Source organism: Microcaecilia unicolor, chromosome 8, assembly GCF_901765095.1.
Source record: "Microcaecilia unicolor chromosome 8, aMicUni1.1, whole genome shotgun sequence".
In the NCBI taxonomy this organism is placed as follows: Eukaryota; Metazoa; Chordata; class Amphibia; order Gymnophiona; family Siphonopidae; genus Microcaecilia; species Microcaecilia unicolor.
Window position 1 is genome coordinate 117,822,996 of NC_044038.1, and position 22,860 is coordinate 117,845,855.

Below are 22,860 nucleotides of genomic sequence, written 5' to 3' on the forward strand. Positions count from 1 at the left end.
AGGTATTACCCCATGCTCCTATGTATCTAAAACCTTCTTCTTTACACCAAGACTCAAGCCACTTATTGAAATTTACTGTTTTGTATAGTCTTTCCTCTCCCTTCCCCCATGTAGGAATTACTTCAGAAAAAGCCACAGTCTGAACCAAGGATTTCAGTCCCTCCCCAAGCTTCTGGAATGCTCTCTGTGCTGTAAACTTGCTACTGTTTGCCAGATCATTTGTCCCCAGGTAAATTACAACATCAGTATTTGAAGCCTTGCTCTCTTCTCAGATAACTTTTAGTATTTGGTCAGTACATCTGGTAGCTGAGGATCCTGGAAGGCATTTCACTAGGTTGTAATCCTTTAACTGTGCTCCTAAGTTAATGCCTCTTTATAATGGAGTCTCCGAGCAGTAAGAATTTTCTGCTTTTAACGAATCTGTCATTGTTTGGGGAATGTTTCTTGGGTTGTGCTACTTTCATTGCCTCTGGTTCCACCACAGTACTACTTTTTCTCAGCAAAAGAATTTGACAGGGACAAAGGTTGGGAGGAGGATGAGTGCTTCTATGTTATGGATCTTAGTGTACCAGAGCCCACTGTGACCCATATAGTCCTCTGTTGTTTCATTCTGTGTGGTAGTGGTAAATTGGCTTGGAATTGAGTAATCTTGGATGATTGTTGCTAATTCCTTTTTGGAGACAGATAGGACAAGCTATAAGGTTTCAGATAGTTTGTCTTAGGATTAAAGCAGAACATGTATTGCACTAAATGAAAGGCATATTGATGTGATTCACAAGTGTGAAAAGTTGAACTATGATAGGGGATAACAAGGAATAGGATTGACCAATTGCGGTATAATGAAGGTACTTGCCCCTCGATTGCCCTATATAAAGGTAGTTCACCTATGGGTGGGTAGGAGATGGGTGGGTGGGTAGGAGATGAGTGGGTGGTGGGTGGGACTAAAGAGTCAGACCCTCTGCAAGTGAAAAGACAGGTCTAATTTTTTTAAATAGAATAGAATAGGAGGTAAAGTCAGTAGTTTATTGGGAAGATATTAGGACACAGGTAACATCAGTTTACAATCAAACCAAGTCTGAAAATGGCCAGCTTAGCTCAAACAGTTGTTAAGGTAAACGTCACCATCACATGCAGCATTTTGCTCACATTAAATATCATCTGCCATTTGGACGCCCAGTCTCCCTGTTTCGTAAGGTCGTCTTGCAATTTTTCACAATCCTTGTGCAATTGAACAACTTTGCATAACTTTGTGTCGTCGTCAAACTTAATTACCTCATTAGTTATTCCCATATCTAGATAATTTATAAATATGTTAAAAAGCAGCGATCCCAGCACAGACCCCTGAGGAACCCCACTAACTACACTTCTCCATTGAGAATACTGACCATTTAACCCTACTCTCTGTTTTCTATCTTTTAACCAGTTTTTAATCCACGATAGGACAGTACCGCCTATCCCATGACTTTCCAATTTCCTCTGGAGTCTTTCATGAGGTACTTTGTCAAACGCCTTTTGAAAATCCAGAAACACAATATCAACTGGCTCACCTTTATCCACGTGTTTGTTCACCCCTTCAAAGAAATGTAATAGATTGGTGAGGCAAGATTTCCCTTCACTAAATCCATGTTGGCTAAGTCTCATTAACCCATGCTTTTCAATATGCTCTGTAATTTATAATAGTCTCTACTATTTTGCCTGGCACCGACATCAGACTCCTGCAGAACACCACTATTATTATTTGTTACATTTGTATCCCACATTTTCCCACCTTTTTGCAGGCTGAATGTGGCTTACATATAACCGTTAACGGTGTTAGCCGATTCCGGTCTGAACAAATACATAGTATGAATGAATGCAAAGTGATATTGTGGTAGAATGAGGTACATGTATGGTAGGTACAATTGGGGGGAACTTAGGGAGGGAAAGGGGGAAGAAGAGTCCGGTAATGTGCGTTGCGGTCTTTGGTTACATTGTGTTTCAAGTGTCCAGGTATTTTTATGTTGGGTCAGTGGGGTATGCTCTTCTGAACAGGTCTCTGTCTTTAGTGCTTTCCGAAAATTTAGGTGGTCTGGCGTAGTTTTTACTGCTTTTGGTAATGCGTTCCATAGTTGTGCGCTTAGGTAGGAAAAGCTGGATGCTTAGGTGGATTAGTATTTGAGTCCTTTGCTGCTTGGGTAGTGGAGGTTTAGGTATGATCGTGCAGATTTTGTGGTGTTTCTGGTTGGCAGGTCGATAAGGTCTGTCATGTATCCCGGTGCCTAGCTGTAGATAATTTTATGGACAGTTGTGCAGATTTTGAAAGCGATGCGTTCTTTGATTGGTAGCCAATGCAGTTTTTCTCGGAGTGGTTTGGCGCTGTCAAAACGTGTTTTTCCAAATACAAGCCTGGCTTGTATTGACAATGCTGACCATTTAACCCTACTCATAAGAGTAACAATACTGGGTCAGACCAATGGCCCATCTAGCCCAGTATCCTGTTTTATGGACTCCAGGAATTTGTCCAAACCTTTTTTAAACCCAGATACGCAGACCACTGTTACCACCTCCTCCAGCAAAGAGTTCCAGAGCTTAACTATTCGTTGAGTGAAAAAATATTTCCTCCTATTTAAAAAAAAAAAAAAATTATTTCCATGTAACTTCCTTTGAGTGTCCCTAGTCTTTGTTCTTTTGGAACAAGTAAAAAAAAATCGATTTACTTCTACACGTTCTACACCACTCAGGATTTTGTAGACCTTATCTGTCTCTTTTTCAAGCTGAAGAGCCCTAACCTCATTAGACTTTCCTCATACGAGAGGAGTTCCATCTTGGTCGCTCTTCTTAAACCTTTTCTAATTCCGTTATATCTTTTTTGAGATATGGCAATGAGAACTGAATGCAATAAAGGTGCGGGCATGCTAAACCCCTACGAGAAAAGCTACACTGGCTCCCACTCAAAGAACGCATCATGTTCAAAATATGTACACTAGTTCACAAAATCATTCACGGAGACGCCCTAGCTTACATGTCAGACCTGATAGACTTACCACCCAGGAATGCTAAAGAATCATCCCGCACATTCCTTAATCTTCACTTCCCCAACTGTAAAGGTCTAAAATATAAATTAATGCATACATCAACCTTTTCTTACCTGAGCACACAATTCTGGAATGCGTTGCTGAGCAACTTAAAAACACTCTGAGGCATATTTTCAAAGCACTTTGGGAGGCTAAGTTCCATAGGTTTCTATGGAACTTTGGGAGGCTAAGTGCTTTGAAAATAAGCCTCTCTATGAACTAACTAACTTCTGCAAACTACTAAAGACCCATCTCTTTAACAAGGCATACAACAAAGATCAACAGATATGAACTCCTATACAAATATCCAGAACTGCCTTACATTATTTGCTTGTTAACTACTAGTATGTTTCATCATTATCATGTTACCCAAGATCCTTCTGTAACGCTAAATGTATATTTTCTTATATGTTTCCACTATTCATGATGTATTGTAAGCCACATTGAGCCTGCAAAGAGGTGGGAAAATGTGGGATACAAATGCAATAAATAAATAAAAAAAAATAAAATATAGTATTTTCATTCTTATTCACCATCCCTTTCCTAATAATTCCTAGCATCGTGTTTGCTTTTTTGGCCACCGCCGGACACTGAGCAGAAGATTTCAGCATATTATCTAAAACGACACCCACATCATTTTCTTGAGCACTGACCCTAGCATCAGATAACTGTGATTCAAATTATTCTTTTTAATGTGCATCACCTTGCATTTGTCCACATTAAATTTCATCTGCTATTTGTACACTAACCTGCTTATTTTCAAAAGAGAAAAACGCCTATAGTGCGACCTAAATCGGGAGATAGACGTTTATCTGGCAAAGGCGCCCAAATCGGTATAATCAAAAGCCGATTTTGGGCGTTTCCAACTGCACTCCGTCGTGGAAACGAATAAAGTTGACGGGGGCGTGTTGGAGGCGGAACTGGGGCGTGGTTATCAGCCGAGGGGAGATGGGCGTCTTTAGCTCATAATCGAAAAAAAAAAGGCGTTTTTACCATGATTTTGGGTCACTTTTTTTGGACCCTTTTTTTTTTTCACGAACAAGTCCCAAAAAAGTGCCCTAACTGCCCAGATGACCACTGGAGGGAATCGGGGATGACCTCCCCGGACTCCCCCAGTGGTCACTAACCCCCTCCCACCAAAAAAACCCCACTTTATAAACTTTTTTTTCCAGCCTCTATGCCAGCCTCAAATGCCGTACCCACCTCCATTACAGCAGAATGTGTTTTATCCTCTGAGAGCCTTTTCCTAGGTCAAATGTGGCTCTCGGGTGCAGTACAGGGTCACATCAGCATTGCATTGTGGTGGGTGTAGGGTATTGGGCTACGTGATTTCATTAGCTTGTGTCACAGTCTCACGATGTTGGTAGTTGGTAGGCTCTTCTCCCATGGTGCTTTCCCCCCTGCCTACTGGGTCAGAGTGTGCCCTGTTGTGTTTCCTGTTGTAGTCCATGCGGTAGTGACCATTTTTGTAAGCCAGTTTTAGTTCCCTTTCCTGTGTTAGCCACGTTAGACAACTTAGTTCTTACCTTGAATGTGGCTGAAAGAGGGCATTGTACAGCATTCTGCCAGCTCTGACCTACTGCTAATATCAGTACCAGGGAGACTCGTTGCCAGTGGGGCACAAACTATGATCTGAAGTTAACTGTGAGTAAACGCGGTTATTCCAATAAAGGATGTTTTCGGAGAGATTAGTCTTCAGGTGTCAACTGGTGTGCCAATGTTATACAGCAGCAACAAGTCCTAGAGGCCTGCGTGTTTGCAGGTCCCTGGAGCACTTTTAGTGGGTACCGCAGTGCACTTCAGCCAGGTGGCCCCAGGCCCATCCCCCCCACCTGTAACACTTGTGCTGGTAAATGGGAGGCCTCCAAAACCCACTGTACCCACATGTAGGTGCCCCCTTCACCCCTAAGAGCTATGGTAGTGTTGTACATTTGTGGGTAGTGGGTTTTGGGGGAGGGGGGGTTGGGAGCTCAGCACCCGTGGTAAGGGAGCTATGCATGTGGGAGCTTTTTCTGAAGTCCACCGCACTGACCTAGGGTGCCCAGTTGGTGTCCTGGCATATCAGGGGGCCAGTGTACTACAAATCGTGGCCCCTCCCAGGACCAAATGGCTCGGATTAGGACGTTTTTGAGTTGGGCGTTTTTAGTTTCCATTATCGCTAAAAAAAACAAACGCCCAGCTCAAAAATGTCCATTTTTTCAAAAATACGGTTCGGCCCGCCCCTTCACAGACCCATTCTCGGAGATAAACGCCCATGGAGATAGGCGTTTCCATTCGATTTCGCCCTTCCACGTCTTCCAATTTCCTAAGGGCTTCCTGCAATATTTCATAGTCTGTACATATTTTAACAACCTTGAATAATTTTGTATCATCTTCAAATTTGATCACCTCACTCGTCATTCCTATTTCCATATCGTTTATAAATATGTTAAATAGTACCGGTCCCAGTACAGATCCCTGCGGCACTCTCTGTTTTCTATCCTTTAATCAGTTTTTAATCCAAAATAGAACACTACCTCCTATCCCTTGACTTTTTAATTTCCTCTGGAGTCTTTCACCAAGCTGAAGAGCCCAAAGCCTCTTTAGCCTTCCCTCATAGGGAAGTCGTCCCATCTCTTTTCTCATCTTCATCACTCTTCTCTGTAACTTTTCTAATTCCACTGTATCCTTTTTGAGATGTGGTGACCAGAATTGCACACAGTATTTAAGGTGTGGTTGATACAAAGCAGTGGCGTACCGAGGACGGGGCAGTAGGGGCGGTCTGCCCCGGGTGCACGCTGCTGGAGGGGTACAGAAAGCAGCCGCGCGCCTGTCGGCTCCGCTGGTTCCCTGCTCCCTCTGCCCCGGAACAGGTTACTTCCTGTTCCGGGGCAAAGGGAGCAGGGAGCCAGCGAAGCTGACAGCCACGTGGCTGCTCCCAGCAGCTAAGAATGCACCTGAGGGGGGGGGGGGGGGTTGATGCGCCGGGGGGGTGTCGTGCTGCTCCCTGGGGGGGAGGTGCGCAGCGGCGATCCGCCCCAGGAGGCAGCCAACCTAGGATTGTCACTGATACAAAGGCATTATAGTAGTCTCATTTTTGTTTTTAATCCTTTTTTTAATAAATCCTATTTGCTTTCTTAGCCACCGCCGCACACTGTGCAAAGAAGGGTTTCAACGTATCATCAAACAATGACACCTAAATCCCTTTCCTGGGCGGTGACTCCTTGCATCATAATTTGTATTCCTGTTTCCCAATTGCATCACTTTGCACTTCCTCATACTAAATGTCAGCTTGCATTTTGATGCCAATCCCCCAGTCTCGTAAGGTCCTCTTGCAATTTTTCACAATCCTCTTGTGATTTAACAACTTTAAATAAGTTTCTGTCATCAGCAAATTTAATTACCTCACTAAATATTCACATCTCTAGATCATTTATAAATATACTAAAAAAGCAGCAGACCCAGCACATGCACTCACATGGGTGTTTTCTACATGTATCTCTTGTTTGTGTGTATTTATGTATGTGTGTTTGTTTGTTTGTATCTACCTAACTAACTATTTGTATTGACTTTCTGTACTTCTTTGATGGAGATAGGAGGTGATGGTGGAAATTTTCAAACTTCTTTCTGCTATCTCACCTTCTGGAACCTATCTGCAGTCTATGTGACTAGAGCTGTCCTCCAGTGCTCCAATCCCACTGCCTTCCAATTAGCTGGATCCTGCCCACTGTCTCTGTGGTCAAACAGGTGACAGAGAGGCATATTTTCAAAGCACTTTGGGAGGCTAAGTTCCATAGGTTTCTATGGAACTTTGGGAGGCTAAGTGCTTTGAAAATGAGCCTGATAGTAACATAGTAACATAGTAGATGACGGCAGAAAAAGACCTGCATGGTCCATCCAGTCTGCCCAAGACAAACTCATATGTATATACCTTACCTTGAATTTGTACCTGTCCTTTTCAGGGCACAGACCATAAAGTCTGCCCAGCAGTATTTCCCGCCTCCCAACCACCAGTCCCGCCTCCCATCACCGGCTCTGGTACAGACCGTATAAGTCTGCCCTCCCCTATCCTCGCCTCCCAACCACCACCCCCTCTTCCCCCCAACTGCTCCACCACCCAATTTCAGCTAAGCTTCTGAGGATCCATTCCTTCTGCACAGGATTCCTCTATGCATATCCCACGCATGTTTGAACTCCGTTACCGTTTTCATCTCCACCACCTCCCGCGGGAGGGCATTCCAAGCGTCCACCACCCTCTCCGTGAAAAAATACTTCCTGACATCTTTCCTGAGTCTGCCCCCCTTCAATCTCATTTCATGTCCTCTCGTTCTACCGCCTTCCCATCTCCGGAAAAGATTCGTTTGCGGATTAATACCTTTCAAATATTTGAACGTCTGTATCATATCACCCCTGTTCCTCCTTTCCTCCAGGGTGTACATGTTCAGGTCAGCAAGCCTCTCTTCATACGTCTTGGAACGTAAATCCCATACCATTCTCGTAGCTTTTCTTTGCACCGCTTCCATTTTTTTAACATCCTTCGCAAGATACGGCCTCCAAAACTGAACACAATACTCCAGGTGGGGCCTCACCAACGTCTTATACAGGGGCATTAAAACCTCCTTTCTTCTGCTGGTCACTCCTCTCTCTATACAGCCTAGCAATCTTCTAGCTACTGCCACCGCCTTGTCGCACTGTTTCGTTGCCTTCAGGTCCTCAGATACTATCACCCCAAGATCCCTCTCCCCGTCCGTGCCTATCAGACTCTCCCCACCTAACACATACGTCTCCCTTGGATTTCTACTCCCTAAGTGCATCACTTTGCATTTCTTCGCATTGAATTTTAATTGCCAAACGTTAGACCATTCTTCTAGCTTCTTCAGATCTTTTTTCATGTTTTCCACTCCCTCCGGGGTGTCCACTCTGTTGCAAATCTTGGTGTCATCCGCAAAAAGGCAAACTTTACCTTGTAACCCTTCGGCAATGTCACTCACAAATATATTGAACAGAATCGGCCCCAGCACCGATCCCTGAGGCACTCCACTACTCACCTTTCCTTCCTCCGAGCGAACTCTATTCACTACCACCCTCTGTCATCTGTCCATCAACCAGTTCCTAATCCAGTTCATCACTTCGGGTCCTATCTTCAGGCCATCTAGTTTATTTAAGAGCCTCCTGTGGGGAACCGTGTCGAAAGCCTTGCTGAAATCTAAGTAGATGACGTCCATAGCACGTCCTTGATTTAATTCTCCCGTCACCCAGTCAAAGAATTCAATGAGATTCGTTTGGCACGATTTCCCTTTGGTGAAACCATGTTGTCTCGGATCTTGCAACTTATTGGCTTCCAGGAAATTCACTATCCTTTCCTTCAGCATGGCTTCCATTACTTTTCCAATAACCGAAGTGAGGCTTACCGGCCTGTAGTTTCCAGCTTCTTCCCTATCCCCACTTTTGTGAAGAGGGACCACCTCCGCCGTTCTCCAATCCCTCGGAACCTCTCCCGTCTCCAAGGATTTATTAAACAAGTCTTTAAGAGGACCCGCCAGAACCTCTCTGAGCTCCCTCAGTATTCTGGGGTGGATCCCGTCCGGCCCCATGGCTTTGTCCACCTTTAGCTTTGCAAGTTGTTGATACACACTCTCTTCCGTGAACGGCGCTCTATCCACCTCATTTTCAGGTGTACTTTTGCCAGTCCCTCTCGGTCCTTCCCCAGGGTTTTCTTCAGTGAAAACAGAACAAAAGTATCTATTTAGCAGATTGGCTTTTTCTTCATCATTTTCTACATAGCGTTTTGTTGTATCTTTTAGTCTCACAATTCCCCTTATAGTCTTTCTCCTTTCACTAATATACCTGAAGAAGTTTTTGTCTCCTTACATTTCTAGCCATTTGTTCTTCCGCTTGCGCCTTTGCCAGACGTACCTCTCTCTTGGCTTCTTTCAGTTTCATCCGGTATTCCTCCCCGTGTTCCTCCTCTTGAGATTTTCTATATTTCTGGAACGCTAACTCTTTAATCTTTATTTTCTCAGCCTCTTGCTTTGAGAACCATATAGGTTTCCTTTTTCTCTTGAAAGCTAGAAGGATGCTTGGGTGCATAGGGAGAGGATGATCCACTCTGATGAGACCTCAATTAGAATATTTTGTACAATTCTGGAGACCACACCTTCAAAAAGGTATAAACAGGGCTGGAAAGGCTAAAGAGGTTAGGGCACTTCAGCTTGGAAAAGAGACAACTAAGGGGGGATATGATTGATGTCTATAAAATCCTGAGTGGTATATAATGGAAATACTTTTAAAAAAATATTGGAGGAGGAAATATCTTTTCACTCAAAGAATATTTACGCTCTGGAACTCACTGCTGGAGGATCTGGTAACAATGATTAGCATATTTTAGGTTTAAAAAAGGTTTGGACAAGTTCCTATAGGAAACGTTAATAGTCTGTTATTGAGATGGACATATGAGAAAGCACTGGTAGCATGGGATATTAGTAATAATTGGGTTTCTGTCAGGTACTTGTGACCTGGATTGGGCACTGTTGGAAACAGCATTCTGGGCTAGATGGACCATTGGTTTGATTGGTTTAATGGCTATTATGTTCTTTTGTAGGATGGAGTAAGTCCATAGGGTGGCTACTAAAACGGTCAGTGATCTTCTTCATAGTGTATGGGGATAAAGATGACAATATGTATACTTTGGAAGAAAGGTGGGAGAGGGCATATATGAGAACACAAGAATAGCCAATCTGGGTCAGACCAATGGTCCATCTAGCCCAGTATCCTGTCTGCAACAGTGGCAATTTAGGTCACAAGAACCTGGCAGAAACCCAAATAGTAGGCATTTAAATTCCTTTGCGGCACAAATGCACAGGAGGTGAGTTTGTCTCAACCGAAAGGAAGATCTTGAACAAGGGGGATAGACTCAGAAGTACCCTGAGGAAATACTTGTTCACAGATATATTCATGGAATGGAATGGAAATACTTGTTCACAGGTATATTCATGGAATGGCTTCCCATTGGAAGTAGTGGAGACAAAAACATTACCTGAATTCAAGAGAACTTGGAACAAGTACATAGGATCTTTAGTGATAGGGAGAGTAGATGGCCTGGATGGGCATATGGTCTTTATCTGTCTACATGTTTCTATGTTTCAGATACACAGTATCGACTGGTTCCCCTTTATCCACATGTTTATTCACTCCTTCAAAGAAATGTAGTAGATTGGTGAGACAAGATTTTCCTTGACTAAATCCATGTTGTCTTTGTTGCCTTAATCCATGCCTATGTATCTGTTCTCTAAAAACAGCATTAACAGCTTGTTTCCAGCCTAGAGTCTCAGTTTTGTCTTCTGATATTAAGCACAGTTGAGTTAGGCTTGGTCCTTAATTCTAAAGATATTATTTTAGCAGGGTTCCAAGATAAACCTGGCCTACCTGAGTAGTGGCTCTGGAGCTCACATTTCCATGGTGGAAGCATAAGGTGGAGGGATTCTGTTCTCTCCTCTCCTCTGGACCTCCCTATTCTGTTCCAACCTAGAGCTTTTAATCTCCAACCTGCCTTAGCCCAGCTCCTCTAACTCAGCAGTTTAGTGTCACCTGCCGTAAAGTGACTCAGTTCTAGCATCAGTGAGGGAGTGTTCTGTGCCAGAGCCGGTGGTGGGAGGCAGGGATAGTGCTAGGCAGACTTATACGGTCTGTGCCAGAGCTGGTGGTGGGAGGCGGGACTGGTAGTTGGGAGGCGAGGATAGTGCTGGGCAGACTTATACAGTCTGTGCCAGAGCTGGTGGTGGGAGGCGGGGTTGGTGGTTGGGAGGCGGGGATAGGGCTGGCCAGACTTATACAGTCTGTGCCTTGAAGAGGACAATACAAATAAAAAAAATAGCACATATGAATTTATCTTCTTGGGCAGACTGGATGGACCGTGCAGGTCTTTTTCTGCCGTCATCTACTATGTTACTATGTATGTTACTATGTTAAGGAAGCCTACCTTTGTACCACTCACTCCTTCACATGGACCATTACAAAGAGGGAAACCTTACCAGACAACTCTTCAGCAATATTGCTTACAAAAATGTTAAAAAGAACCGGCCCAAGAGCTGAATGTTGCAGCACACCACATTCAGAATGAGCATCATTTACCACTATGCTCTGTTGACTTCCACTCAATCACTTCCTAACCGAGTCAATCACTTTAGGTCCCATACTGAGAGCACTCAGTTTAGTTATTAGTCATCTGTGCATAACCGTGTCAAAGGTTTTGTTAAAATCTAAATAGCACTCTCCCTCACCCAGTCAAATAAATTAATCAGATTTGTCTGACAAAACCTGCTTCTAGTGAAACCATGTAGCCTCAGGTCCTGTAATCCATTGGATTCAAAAAATGTAATATAATCTATTTTAAAAGCATTACATTACTTACCAAAGATGTCAGACTTACAGCATATAGTTCCCAAACTATTCCTTACTTCTGCTTTTGTGGACAGGGACACATCTGCCCTTCTTCCAATTCTCTGAAACCAGTCCTGACACTAGAAAAGCATTGAAAAGGTCAACCAATTCCTATTTGTGTTTGAGTTCTGCGGTTTTGCTCCCAGCCCTTCAGTTGTGAACACAGAAAGAAATATTTATTAAGCAATTCCGCCTTATCTTTATCAGCTTCCACATATTCCTCCCCTTCACCTCAATGCCACCTCAAAGTCTCTCAATGCCACTTTTGCACTTCTTCCGATCACTAACACATCTAAAAATTGTCTTGTCCGACCCCCCCACCCCCATTTTATCGTATTGGCTATTTTATTTCAATTGCATCTTCTATTACTTTTATTTATTTTCATTACAAAAAGGTTTTTTGCCGTTTCAGTTTTGCCCACTGCTTTGCTACTTCTTCCACATGATCCCATCCAGACAACAGTTGCTTGAGATAATACTCTCTGTGAACAGTTAGGTTTTTGTGATGTCTAGAACCTTGACTTTTGAATTAACCCTCGCCACACGATCCACTATAACATCAGAAACACTCTTATCATTCATCTTCGACTCCTCCCTCTCCTTCTCTGCGCATATCCAGCAGATAGCAAAGACCTGCCGCTTCTTCCTATATAACATTAGCAAAATTCGCCCTTTCCTCTCTGAGCACACCACCTGAACTCTCATCCACTCTCTCATTACCTCTCGCCTTGACTACTGCAACCTTCTCCTCACTGGCCTCCCACTTAGCCATCTATCCCCCCCTTCAGTCTGTTCAGAACTCTGCTGCACGTCTTATCTTCTGCCTGGACCGATATACTCATATCACCCCTCTCCTCAAGTCACTTCACTGGCTTCCGATCAGGTACCACATACAGTTCAAGCTTCTCCTACTAACCTACAAATGCACTCGATCTGCAGCCCCTCCTTACCTCTCTACCCTCATCTCCCCTTATGTTCCTACCCGTAACCTCCGCTCTCAAGACAAATCTCTCCTTTCAGTACCCTTCTCCACCACCGCCAACTCCAGGCTCTGCCCTTTCTGTCTCGCCTCACCCCATGCTTGGAATAAACTCCCTGAGCCAATATGCCAGGCCCCCTCCCTGCCCATCTTCAAATCCTTACTCAAAGCCCACCTCTTCAATGTCGCCTTCGGCACCTAACCACTTTACCTCTATTCAGGAAATCTAGACTGCCCCAACTTGACATTTCGTCCTTTAGATTGTAAGCTCCTTTGAGCAGGGACTGTCCTTCTTTGTTAAACTGTACAGCGCTGCGTAACCCTAGTAACGCTCTAGAAATGTTAAATAGTAGTAGTAGTAGTAGTAGTCATAAGCAATAAGTCCAGTATGGCCCTATTCCATGTGGGTTCCATTACCAACTGCTGGAATAGTTCTTCCTGTAGAGAATCCCGAACGTCCCTACTTCTAGAAGAACGCTCTTTCCAAATTGACCCACAGTGCCTCTTCCTTATAGATTATAGGTCCTACAATTGTGTGGCCTTAATATTATCTTTAACATATAATGCCACTCCGCTCCCTTTCTTACTACCCTGTCAAATTATAGCCCAGTATAACTATATCCCAGTCATGGGTCTCGTGAACTATGTATCCATGACAGCTACTAAATCCAAATCAGCTTTTTCCATCACAGCTTCTAGATCCAAAACCTTATTTCCCATTCTGCGGGCTTTCCTGATGTTGGCTCGTTTTCCCATTTGTGTAGAAGTATTTAATGCTTCATGTATCTGAGGGCTTTGATTACCCAACAATTCTAGTTTAAAGCCCTCTTCAGTAGGTTAGCCAGTGTGCTCTAAAAACACTGCTTCTCTTTGAAAGATGGACACCGTCTCTGCTCAGCAGCCCTTGGAATATCATCCCATTATCCAGAAAGAAAAAAAACACAGGACGCCCATCTCTAAGGTCGACCATGTCAACTTTTAGGTCAACCATCTCTAAGGTCGACCTAAATGTTTAGATTTGGGTGTCCACGACCGTATTATCAAAATGAAAGATGGATGTCCATCTTGTTTCGATAATGCGGGATGCCCCGCCCCTTCACGGAGACATCTTCAGAGATGGGCGCCCTTAGAGATGGTCGTCCCTGTTCGATAATCCCCCTCCTCATAATCCACAAACAAGGGCATTTCTTAGTGGGTGGTCGATTAATGTGATCATATAGGCGCCGATTAGATGCTGGGGGGGGGGGGGGGGGGTTGTAAAGACAAGTACTATGTTCTTGAAACTTATTCTGGCTTTTAAAGGGAGCCAATGAAATGCTTGAAGTAGGAGAATGGCTCTGATAGCAGGATGACCTGAAGATCAAGCGGGCGGAAACAGCCCGGTATTTATTTTTCTTATCTTAGTAGAGAGGACTTATTTAATTTTCTCTTTAAGGAGCGATTTTGCTTGCTTGCTCTTTTTGACCTCTGAGGGTTAGATCTCAAACAAAAGAAGATAGCTGCTTTTTTAAACCTACAAAATAGCACAGGAAACATTAAGAACTTTGGTGGGGCTTTTTCTGTTTTCTCTTTCAACAGGTGCAAATACTTTTGCAGCTACAGTATGGCTGGGAAACATCCTGTCACCAAAGCTGTTGCCCCAGTTACAGCTTCTGCTTATGTGCAGACAGAAAATATGATCCAAGGAGGGGGAAGCTTGAATCCTTCATGAAAGAAGTGAATACTGAGAGAGGAGGTGGCAAGGTTGAGAAGCATCCAAGAAATGCTTCATGAAGCATCTGTATATTCCTTCCTATACTAGGCCTGTAATAAGGCCCAGCTAGCCCTCAGATTTCCTAGTTTGCTGTCTTCAGCATATTTTTAGTTTATTCCTGCAGCTGCATAAGTTACAGTGCTTTCTCAGGAAATGGAAAGTACATGTTACATGTCAAGGTGACAGGAGGAACTGAAGCTATGCAGTCCATATATGGCAGATATAATTGGATATAACCTTAGTGGTGATGAGAGACCCTCCAAAGAAGGAGTTGTTCCTGTCAGATAGAAGGACACCAGGAGAGGTATAATCGAAAGGGGCGCCCAAGTTTTCCTGAGGACATCCTCGCAGGATGTCCCGGCGAAGGGGCGGGGAAACTCGTATTATCGAAACAAGATGGGCATCCATCTTTCGTTTTGATAATACGGTCGGGGATGCCCAAATCATGAAATTTAGGTCGACCTTAGAGATGGTCGTCCTTAGAGATGGTCGTCCCCGATTTTCGGCGACAACGGAAACTGAGGACGCCCCATCACAGAAACTACCAAATCCAAGCCATTTGGTCATGGGAGGAGCCAGCTTTCATAGTGCACTGGTCTCCCTGACATGCCAAGACACCAACCGGGCACCCTAGGGAGCAATGCAATGGACTTCAGAAATTGCTCCCAGGTGCATAGCTCCCTTACCTTGGGTGCTGAGCCCCCCCAACCCCCCCAACCCACTCCCCACTCCCCACAACTGTACAACACTACCATAGCCCTAAGGGGTGAAGGGGGGCACCTACATGTGGGTACATTGGGTTTCTGGTGGGTTTTGAAGGGCTCACATTCACCACCACAAGTGTAACAGGTGGGGGGGATGGGCCTGGGTCCGCCTGCCTGAAGTGCACTGCACCCACTAAAAACTGCTCCAGGGACCTGCATACTGCTGTGATGGAGCTGGGTATGACATTTGAGGCTGGCATAGAGGCTGGAAAAATGTTTTAAAATGTTTTTTTAGGGTGGGAAGGGGTTGGTGACCACTGGGGGAATAAGGGGAGGTCATCCCCGATTCCCTCCGGTGGTCATCTGGTCAGTTTGGGCTCCTTTTCGAGGCTTGGTCATGAAAAAAAATGGACCAAGTAAAGTCTGCCAAATGCTCGTCAGACATGCCCTTCTTTTTTTCCATTATCGGCCGAGGACGCCCATCTCTTAAGCACGCTCCCGTCCCGCCTTCGGTACGCTGCCGACACGCCCCCGGGAACTTTGGTTGTACCAGCAACGGAAAGCAGTTGAGGATGCCCAAAATCGGCTTTCGATTATGCCAATTTAGGTGACCCTGAGAGAAGGACGCCCATCTCCCGATTTGTGTCGAAAAATGGGCGCCCTTCTCTTTCGAAAATGCCCCTGATAGTGTTTACTATCTCCAGTCCAGAACATTCACTACCAGTAGTGATTCATGAATTTAAAAATTGGGGGGAATTATCAGGATTATATATCCAAATCAGAATTGTTAAATATTTTCATTGAACAGGCAGAGATAATAAAGCATAAGAATCAATTCCCTTTCCAGTGGGTTAAGGGTTTGACAAATAATAAAGGAGCAAAAGTGGTACTTAGGGAGGACAAGTCTTAGCAGAGAGATTGAATGAATAAATATTTGCATTGGTCTTTGCAAAAGAAGATGTAAGACATCTGCCTGTACCAGAAATGGTTCTCAAGGGTGATGATGTGGAAGAACTTAAAGAAATCACGGTGAACCTGAATACACAATGAACCAAATCAATAAGTTAGAGCAATAAATCACCTGGACCAGGTGGTATACACCCCAGGGTACTGAAAGAACTCAAACATGAAATTGTTGATCTGATCTCTACCGTTAAAATCATCTGTAGTACCTGAAGATTGGAAAGTGGCCAGTGTAAAACCTATTTTAAAGAAGGGTTCCAGAGGTGATCTGGGAAATTACACACTGGTAAACCTGACTTCAGGGCCAAGCAAAATAGTAGAAACTATTATAAAAAGTAGTTATCATTTATAAAAATGTTCAATTGCACCAGTCCCAGTACAGATCCCTGTGGCACTCCATTGTTCAACTTCCTCCATTGAGAGAAATAACCATTTAACCCTACCCTCTGTTTTCTATCCATCAACCAATTCCTAGTCCACATCAGAACATTGTCTCCTATTCCATGGGTTTTAAATTTTCTCTGGAGTCTCTCATGAGGAGGGACGTCAAACGGCTTTTGGAAAATCTAGATACACTACATCAACTGGCTCACCTTTATCCACAATGCTATTTGCTTCATTCAAGGAAATGAAGCAAATTGGTGAGGCAAGACTTCCTTTGGTTTAATCCATGTTGACTCTGTGCCATTAAACCACGTTTGATGATTTTATTCTTTATAATAGTTTCCACTATTTTGCCCAGCACTGATGTCAGGTTTACCAGTCTGTAATTTCCCAGATCACCTCTGGATCCCATTTTTTGAAAGGCATGACAATTTGGATACTGCTATAAAGGTTTCTCTGATTGAAACACCAGCCTTCTCCTTCCTGGATTAACCCTACTTTGCTTCGAGAACAGTGACAGGGAACTCATGGTCCCCTAGAATTTCTTCTTCAATAGATTCAGGACACTCTTGACATTAAGTAGTCAAGTTCTGAGCTAGAGATACTCCGTTCCATGGAAATGGCAGATGATGCACCTTCAGTCACTTGCCCAAAAGCCAGACACACAAACTCAAACATAGCTGTACTAACTTTATAGAATAGTTTCCTACCATGTGCCCTATGTGTGATTTGAATGCAGGTGTTCTCAGGAGCATAGTTTGGGCAGAGTGAAAGCAGGTTTGCAATCTGCTGGATTCTATATAAGGCACCTACATTTTTGTGCGGAAATCCAGGCTTATTCTATAACAACACGTATTAATTAATTTTAACACAGCGATAAGCGTTGTTAACATCTCTTGACAACAATAATGAGCACTGATTAGTAATAATTATAATTTAAGAGCACAACACCCTAAGCTTATTCTGTAATACACTGCACCTAAATTCTAATGCGAGGAGCAAAAAAGGGGCGTGGTTAGAGGTGAGGAAGTGGGTATTCTGTGGGCATGCCAGTTACAGAATATGGCCCAATGTGACTAAATCTACGTGCAGGGAATTACGCCAGGTTTTCATTGGTGTAAATGGGTGCACGTAGTTCTAGTCACATTGAACTATGCCTAGGCGTATTCTATATATTGTTCATAAATCAAAGCGGTTTTTATAGAATACGCCTAAGCAGAAGTGCATACCACTCGGTAATTTTAGGTGTCATATTTAGAATCTGTCCCAATGTGTGCATATATTTTATAAAATATGTGTGTACACAGGCAGAGTGCAATTCTTCAGAGCAGCTATAAACTTGTGTGATAACATTTGTTTCAATTTTTGGACATCTCAGATAGGGCTCCTTTTACAACGTCGCACTAGCAATTCTGGTATGGCAAATGTGACGAAGCCCCTAGGAACTGAATGGGCTTCGCATTCAGCACACCTCTAATCAGTAGGGTCACTAATCAGTAGCGTCACTTTGTAAAAGGAGTCTCTAGACATATAATCAAGCCCTTACTGTAAAGTTATATATTTGATTACCTAGAAAATAGTTTCTTTCTCATTCCTGTAGGCTCCCCCTTTTCCAGGCCAGCGCCTTTGCTTTTCTGGTTCCTGCTAAAGCCATATTATCCCTGGAGAAGTGGAAATGTCCCTCTGATGGTAAACTATTTATTTTGTTTAAAATGTCATGATTCTAATTTCTAACACAAAAAAGCACAAAGGTTTCCACACGAGCCACACAGACAAACCAAGAAGAGTGGAAAAAAAAACAACCACAATGTCCAGGATGACCAACGTTTATTCTCCAATCATGCAATATTGACAGCTTGACCCAGCACGGGCCGTATTTCAACAAACACAGCTTTGTCACTGGTTTCTTCCAGATCAGCAAGTTAAGTATAGCCATGCTTAAAAATATGTCATAAAAGCATTACTTTTAGAACGTATGGCGGTGCAGTACTCCGCATTCTCCTGAAGCTGCAATGCATGACTGGAGAATAAACATTGGTCACCCTGGATATTGTGATTGGCTTTTACCATTCTTCTTGGTTTGTCTGTATGATTGCAATTTCCACTACAGGATTATGCCATAAAGATTTTTGCACAAGCATTGTTCCTATTGAAATTAGGGGGATTGTGGTATTTTCGTTGATGCAGTTTTTGCCTAGATGTAAAAGTGGAGCAAGTATTTGATAAATCTGCTCTTACATACATTGTATGATACCTAACAGATCTGTAAAGTAGATGAGAGTGAGGAAATATTTTGATTTTGATTTATTTATGTGTATGAATTTTACTAACTATTCAGTTTTCTTTCACTATTTTACTCCTATTAGAAAAAGGGCCGTGTCTTATCGGAGGTGCCATGGGATGAGCTCTGACTCCCTGATTACAGCTTAGAGTTGAAGGACTATAAGAAATGGTCTTGCTCTTTTAAGGTCATTTCCCTTTTAAGAAAAGGGGGGTAGTTAGGGATGTTCTGGCTCCATCTAAAACTTAGGATAATAAGAGGAAATTTTTCATTACATTTATTTAGTTTCTCAGAAAAAGAAAACACTAAATAAATGACATATAATCTTAAGGCTCTTTATATTCATTTGATATCCCTAGTACCTTAATACATTTTAATTAAACAACTCTATAACACTAAGCAGCAAGAAGAGTGGTATACAATTTTGCATTGTGTGTCACATTTATGATTATTTCCAAATTGGTGAGAGGTTATATGTGTGTACTCAATGCAAAGAGCTCCGAGAGTATCGGAGGAGCTGAGGGAGACAGAGAGGTACATAGAGGATGGTGTTTAGAAGTCCCACCTCCAGTCTGTTAGCCCCTGTGCTGCCTTGAAGGAGGGAGATCTTCTAAAAGGTGAAGCTAGAAGTAATCCCATAGTCAGGACCAGCCCACCAGGGGATGCAATATCCACTCACAATGAGGATGTGTCTCCAGGAGATTCTGCCCAGGAGGGAATGGTTAGGACAGCTGTTGTAGTTGATAATTTGATAGCTGGGTGGCTGATTGACGTGAGGATCGCCTGGTCACTTTCCTGTCTGGTATAGGATTTTAGGTAGTACAGGGGAGGAGCCAGCTATCTTGGTACATGTGGGTACCAATGACAAAGGAAAATGTGGGAGAGAGGTTCTGGAAGACAAATTTAGGCTCTTGAGTGGAAAGTTCAAATCCAGAAGTGTTCCCCATTCCTCACGCAGGGCCCAAGAAACAGGCAGTGTTCCGGAGTCTCAACGTGTGGATGAGGCAATGGTGCAGGGATGAGGGTTTTAGATTTGTAGCAAACTGGGAAACATTCTGGGGAAGGGGTAGCCTATTCCGGAATGATGGGCTTCACCTTAACCAGGGTGGGACCAAGCTGCTTTTAAAAAGGAGATAGAACAGCTTTTAAACTAAAAACTGAGGGAAGGCTAAGAGTTGTTCAAAAGCGTATGATTTAGAACAAGGTATCTTTCAAAGATATCACCAAAACAGTTTATACCAAGAACGAGGTCTTTAAATAAAAAGCAGACAAAAGATTGCAAATTATTACTGTCAACTACCGAGCAAGATGTAAATAGGAACAACAAAATTGAAATGTCTATATGCGAATGCCAGAAGCCGAAGAAATAAGATGGGACTGTTAGAATATATTACACTACATGAAAGAAGGATAACCAGTGGGACAATGTCGTACCAGGATATAAATTATAGCATAGTGACAGGATGGATTGAATTGGTGGAGGGGTAGCATTGTATGTTAAGGAGGGTCTTGAATCAAATAGACTAAAAATTCTGCAGGACAGAAAACACTTTTGGAATCACTATGAATTGAAATTCCATGTATAAAAGAAAAAGGGGTAGTGATAGGAGCATATTACCATCCACCTGGCCAGGATGAACAGATGGATGTACAAATGTTATCAGAAATTAGGGAGGCTAACAAACTGGGGAACACAATAACAATGAGTGAATTCAATATTCCCAATATTGACTGGGTAAATGTAACATCAGTGCATGCTAGGGAAGGTAAAATTCCTTGATGAAATCAAGGACTGCTTTATGGAGCAGCTGGTACAAGAGTCAAGAAAAGGAGGAAAAATTCTAGACCTGGTCCTTAGTGAAGCGCATGATTTGGTGCAGGAGATAATGGTGTTGTGGCCGCTTGATAACAATAATCATAGTATGATCAGATTTAATATCGGCTCTGGAGTAAGTGCACACAGGAAATCCAATATGTTAGCATTTAGCTTTCAAAAAGGAGACTATGATAAAATGAGAAGAACGGTGAAAATAAAACTTAGAGAACTAGCAGCTAAGGTCAAAATTTTTACATGAGGCATGGATGCTGTTCAAAAATACCATCCTGGAAGCCCAGGCCAAATATATTCCATGTATTAAAAAAGGAGAAAGGAGGGTCATGTGATGCACTGAGAGGGCGAGACGTATGTCTTTGCTCTCCAAGGCCCCAATGCCCGTTATCGTTAATAAACCTCAGAAAAAATGCATAGCATTACGAACGAAACCTCACCTAAAGAGACGTAGTGTCCATGGATAAGTTCGTTGAGACAGCGTCCAAGACAATGCCGGCAAGAGGCGCTAAAAGAGAGAAAGAAAAGCCGCGGGTGGCGGACACCAGCGAGGAGCGGGCCTCGCAGCAGGGTGGACAGAGCTTCACTGCAGAACAACTATCGCAACTGACTGCTGCGGTGGCCTAAGCACTGGAACCGCGCCTAGAGAAAATATCGAACCAGATCGCGAACTTCGAGTCTCTCCTGGCCGAAACAACACAGTGGACCGGGGAGCTCGAGCGGCGAGTGTCCGAGCTCGAGGACGCGCACACCCCAGCACAACAACAACTGAGCTAAAATCCATGGTAGATGCACTGAATAATAAAGTAGACGACTTAGAAAACAGAGCCAGACACAGTAACCTACGCCTCATTGGAATACCTGAATCGGTGAGTGATTTGGTGCTGGCGAAGGTGGTGGAAAAATGGCTGGCCTCCGAGTTTGCTTTGTCAGACCATGCAGGAGTACTCTGTTTAGAAAGAATACATCGCGTGGGCTGCATCCAAGATGGCTGCCAGGCCCCGCGCGCGGTAATCCTGAAAATGCATAATTACTTACACAAGATGGAAATCTTGAGGGGATACTGCCTAAAAAGAGATGAAACTAAATATGATGGACAACTTATACGAATTTTCCAGGATTTCTCAGCGTCCCTGCAGGATGAAATTTACCCTGCTGTGTTGTCGCTTACAGGAACTGCAGGTCAAGTTTATGCTTATATACCCAGCAGTGCTGAAAATTCACCTAGATGGCAAATGGAAGTCATTTGACACAGAGCCTGCCACGAACGAATATATAACAGGTCTGGAACAGAAGCGGCAGGAGCAAAACGGAAGGCAGCAGGGAGAGTGAGGGTAGCTCTCCATGGACAATAATGCTGGTGGTAAAGTGGTATAGTTGCTGTTTGTTACATGCAGTAAGAGAGGAGATTCACACTGTAATCTATAACAGAATAGGGTGGGGGGCCTCGAGCATGGCAGGGGCTCTCATTTCTTTGTCTAGGGAATGTTGGGGGAGGCGGGCTTAGGAAGAAGTCTTGGGGTGGGGCAGGGGGTAGGGAGGGGAAGATGGAGAGGGAAGAAAGGGGGGGGGAGCGCTAGGTATTCAAGGAACATAGGATTGAACAAAGATAAAGGTTCTGGAAGGAAGGAATGTAAGCTGGAGATATGGGTAGGACACAAATACGGAAGGCGTGCAGTGGGGGAGAGACATCTCTGGGGTAGGGCTGGAGCCCTGGAGATGACAGTAACATGGTCAATCTTCAGAGTATAAGGAATGAAAAGGAACAGCGCTTCATTAGGCAAAGTATGCCTGGTCTCCTGGAACATGTGTGGTATCTCCTCACCAACAAAGAGAACCAAAATACTATCAGCTCTTAAGCGCCACGGAGCGGGAATAGCTTGCCTCCAGGAGACTAGGCTCTCTAAAGAGGAACATGAGAAATTAAAACGTGGATGGGTGGGGGAGGTGTGTTACTCACCAGCGACAGGCAGACGGGGAGGGGGACAGCAATTTTGATCCATAAAACTTTAATGTGCAAGGCTAAAATGGTATTTATAGATGGAGCAGGGAGGTATATAGGAATTCAACTTAATTTACAGGGGAGGGAGATACTCTTGGTATCGGTTTATGGCCCTAACACGCCTGCTAAAAGATTCTATGCTCAGCTTCTGGCCCATTGTCACGAACATTCAGCCCTTCCTCTAGTGGTAGCAGGAGATATGAATCAAGTGCTCGACCCAGATCTGGACAGGTCCAAACAATCACAGCCGGGTTCTGCACCAGATACATCTCTCCTAGATTCCTTTTGTCAGTGGGTGGGATTTCTAGACCCATGGAGAATACTTCATGGGGAGGAGAGAGATTATACACACACATCCAGGGTACACCACTCGCAGTCCTGTCTAGACTACATTCTCACATCACAAGATTTGTTCCAGAGGGTGATAGAAGCCACAATCGGCCCAGGAGAGATCTCAGACCATTCCCTAATATGGGTAGATAAGGAGACAGCAGC

At 43.7% G+C, this 22,860-nt stretch overlaps 1 protein-coding gene across 3 annotated transcripts in view; it reads left to right on the forward strand.

Annotated features, from left to right (window-relative positions):
- SLC23A1 (solute carrier family 23 member 1) overlaps window positions 1-22,860 on the forward strand; it is a 329,954-nt gene that overhangs the window by 111,368 nt on the left and 195,726 nt on the right. For all 3 annotated transcript variants that reach the window (XM_030212485.1, XM_030212487.1, XM_030212486.1), the window contains one exon: window positions 17,855-17,943. In XM_030212485.1, coding sequence (XP_030068345.1) covers window positions 17,855-17,943 — 89 coding nt within the window. The remainder of the gene's footprint in view (window positions 1-17,854; window positions 17,944-22,860) is intronic.